The 3,515-nt window shown below is 36.4% G+C and overlaps 1 protein-coding gene across 4 annotated transcripts; it reads right to left on the reverse strand.

Moving 5' to 3' along the window:
* Positions 1 to 994: 994 nt before the first annotated feature.
* Positions 995 to 3,023, reverse strand: LOC131237271 (uncharacterized). Of its 4 annotated transcripts, none has more exons than XR_009167146.1 (4): positions 2,477 to 2,748; positions 2,316 to 2,388; positions 1,431 to 2,187; positions 995 to 1,256 (listed from the first exon to the last, which is right to left on the reverse strand). XR_009167146.1 is itself a non-coding variant. In XM_058234963.1 (3 exons), the coding sequence occupies exons 1-3, from the start codon at positions 1,690 to 1,692 to the stop codon at positions 1,020 to 1,022; spliced, it is 372 nt and encodes a 123-aa protein (XP_058090946.1). In that variant the 5' UTR covers positions 1,693 to 1,748; the 3' UTR covers positions 995 to 1,019. The 4 variants fall into 4 exon arrangements, 2 of the variants coding, with proteins under 2 accessions (XP_058090946.1, XP_058090947.1); XR_009167147.1 differs by lacking the exon at positions 995 to 1,256 and having other exon boundaries at positions 1,348 to 1,484; positions 1,612 to 2,187; positions 2,477 to 3,023; XM_058234963.1 differs by lacking the exons at positions 2,316 to 2,388; positions 2,477 to 2,748 and having other exon boundaries at positions 1,431 to 1,484; positions 1,612 to 1,748.
* Positions 3,024 to 3,515: the final 492 nt, after the last annotated feature.

Here is a 3,515-nt window from a genome sequence, read left to right on the forward strand (position 1 = left end):
TGTATCTCACATGTGTTAAATTATGGATAACTTGCTAAATCCATAACATGCTTAACTCCTTGCTAAAATTCTTAAATGTTTAGAATCGTGTATCCAAACATGTAATATGCTTAGTATCCTGTATAGTTTGAATCACACATGCCCACTCTCTAACATGCGGTAGTATGAATCATATGCATTATGGGTTAAATGGGTTAGATTATGAGATCCACAGGGATTATGGACGATTATGGATAGGCTCATGTGATTCACACAATCCCATTATAATACAATCCCTAGGAAAATTGTGTTGGAATGGTGATTTGTATGTTTAAACCACATAAACGGGATTATGCCTTGAATTATTGGCCACCATGTATTTTTAGATTAAATGGATTTGATTATAGACTTGCTATTGTCTAGAAATATATGCCTTTATTGGCATTGTTTGGGAGGAACGCTTTTATTAGAACCATATATGTTCATGATGCACTACAAGAAAAGGGGGTTTTAGCCTCAATTCAAAACTGTGGCTAAAAAGGTTAAAAACTGAGGCTAAAGCCTTTAGCTTCACTTTTGCCTCATTTATCCAAACCGAGGTTGAAACCCCTGTGGCTAAAGGCTTTAGCCTCAGTTTTAGCAACCGAGGCTAAAATGACTTTTATAGCCTCGGTTCTTCAAGTGAGGCTAAAAACCTTTTTAGCTTCAATTTTCTCGAAATGAGGCTAAATCAAAATTTTAGCCTCCATTGTTTTCAACTGAGACTAAATCCAAATTTTAGCCTCAATTGTCTCCAACCGAAGCTAAATCTATTTTTAACCTTGGTTCTCAACAACCGAGGCTAAAGCCTTTAGCCACAAGAATTTTAGCCTTGGTTATCAACAACCGAGGCTAAATTCAAGCCTTAGTTACAAATTGAGGCTAAAAATATATATATATTCTTTAAAATATTTATTTAAACTACTAATCCATTCATTCAATCCACTCATGAAACAATCAATCATGAAAACCACAATACCAACAAAACAGTTAACAACAATCTATTTAAAGTTTAACTCAATCAAACTGTTACACAACACTACGTTCCACAAATAATACAAAGTCATGGTCGCGCCCGTCATCACCAGTACCGTCGTGCTTGGCGGACCCTGAGATAACACTGCCCGTCCATCTTCTGCTGCTTTCAGGCCAACGTCATCATTGCCTCCACCAGCATTCTCCATTCGAATTGTGCATAGCAGGCCCTGCAACCTCAATAGGTAGCTCTGGCCTACTGGCTACAAGACATGAAATGAAACTCTCAAACAAGAAATGAAATGCAGATGGATGTGTAGGGAAAGGAAAGAGAGTAGAATTGAGAGTTGGAAGTGCTGGAAAGGAAACCCAAAAGGAGGATCCGATAATGAATGAGAAAACAGACAAGATGTGGATTATAGTACATTCTCACTGACCCGGATTTGCTTAATGCGACGGACCTCATCAGGTCCATGTTGCAGACTCTCAACCTGTAGAAATTGATAAAAACCAAGATGAGGCAGGGGAAATAAACTTATGCATTGTAACATAAGACTTTTATCCTATGAAAGACAATGCATCATAAGATATTCATTCTTCAAAAGCAATTGATATGACCTTCTTTTTCTGATCCAAGCTATGCTTTTCACAATAAGCCTTGTGCTGAAAAAACTTGCCTCCACCAGTCTTCACATCCATGATACTTATTATTTACAGTATCAGGAGTTAAACACTCACAAACTTCACTCATACCCAATGAGAATCCAAAAATTAACTCAGGAATGTCCGGGTTAGACAGATGCAGTACCACAATTAGCTCAGCCATAACAAATTACAATTTTTTTTTTAAAAGAAGAATTTAGAAATAATTATTATTCAAATAAAATAGCACATTACCTTAGTCTTCATATCTATCCCATATATACAGAAAATGTTTTTCAATGGAGGTCTATCCCAAGGTGTAAGAGGATTTGGCACTGGATCACCACGATACAACCTGAAATTTATAGCATTAAAAAACATAAGCCTGCTGGAAATGATATGACTCCAAAAATGCAGAACATTAGTACAGCACATACAATCAAATAAAATATCTTTTCCACCATCTACCTCAGGTAACAAGCCCATCTGCATTTGTAAAATCAAAGGGCAGAGGAGAACTTTAATCAGGCATGAAAGTGGAAGGGTCAAAACCTGCAAGCCGTAAAAAAACATTTACAGGCAATTTTCAGCATCCAAACACAGACTATAAACCATTTACCTGTAAATCATTTACAGCTAAGCCCATTTACAAGCATCATCCAAACACATCCTAACCATACCTATAAATAATAAAACTTGTCACCTTCTTCTCTGGCAAAAGAATAAAACTTGTCTCCTTCTTTTTCTTCTTCTCTGGCAAAAGATTTCAAAGTTACCAACGCATCCATAGGCAATTCAATGGCTCAGTAGCAAATTGGTGAAGCCAAAGAAAAGTTCTTACCACTGCTAAATCACATGCATGACTATCTTCTTGGAGAAAATTGTATAAAAATATAGTACCTGAGTATGGATACAACAAGGATCAGGTACGGCAGATCCCCTAAATCCAAATTTTCATGACAGATACAGCAAGGGATTGGTCAGAACTCATAACATAATCATGTTATGGATTGCGCCATGTTTGATTAATGCTTTCTACCTTGCCTAGAACAGATGAAAGAAAGGAAAAATGAAAACATTTATATGGTGTCTCTCCTTTCTAGCAGTGGTATGGTCAATCTAGAAAGGAAGAAACAACAAGTACTTCAGCAATTGCTTGGAATTTGTGGAAGAGATCTTTCATAAACTAAACAGTTGGATCTGTCTTTGGGCAATGGGTTTACCTACAGTTTAGAAGTAAAAAAGGAGGAATTATTGGGCTGTTAGGTCTTTTTCTTCCTTAATGCCATCTTTAGGGGTGCATGCAATGATCTTTCTTCATCCCACATTGCTTATTTTCATTTTTCCCTCTTTTCAGTGGTTCTAATAAAATTTTCTTGTGTCATCATTCAAAAAAGATAGCCAAGTTCAAATGATGCCCCAACAATATCAAGCAAGCGACTTGCAACCCAATTGGTAATATTCATTTAAAATTCTAAATAACTGATAGCTCAACAGTTTAAAAATAGAATGGATCTGGATTTCAAGTCTTGTGAAGGCAGGTCTCTTATCCATACCTTATCCTGCTGTTTGAGTATCCAACTCAGATACTCCACTTTTGAAGGACCCACATAACATGGGTAGAAACTATTTATTAAAAAAATTCAGTTTAAATATTTGAGATACCAATGAGTCAAGATGATTTGTAATAGTGGTGCAAGAACAGAAACTGGGCTGTTAATACAAATTCAAGCAGTAGTGGTTCACTGAATATGCTGAACATTGATTCTAAACCCCATCTGTAAATCTGGGGACCTTGCGTCCACCCAAAAAAAGAAGAAGAAGATACCTTTCCTTTCCCTTATGCTAATTTGGAAAGAGTAGACCAACAAAATAGTCTT

This window comes from Magnolia sinica, chromosome 2, assembly GCF_029962835.1.
Source record: "Magnolia sinica isolate HGM2019 chromosome 2, MsV1, whole genome shotgun sequence".
In the NCBI taxonomy this organism is placed as follows: Eukaryota; Viridiplantae; Streptophyta; class Magnoliopsida; order Magnoliales; family Magnoliaceae; genus Magnolia; species Magnolia sinica.

Coding starts and splice junctions, on each gene's coding strand:
- LOC131237271 (XM_058234963.1), bottom strand. CDS start 1,692: ATGGATGTGAAGACTGGTGGAGGCAAGTTTTTTCAGCACAAGGCTTAT. Junction 1,485..1,611: donor GCTTGGATCAGAAAAAGAAG/GTCATATCAATT, acceptor CAATTTCTACAG/GTTGAGAGTCTGCAACATGG. Junction 1,257..1,430: donor GTCGCATTAAGCAAATCCGG/GTCAGTGAGAAT, acceptor CATGTCTTGTAG/CCAGTAGGCCAGAGCTACCT.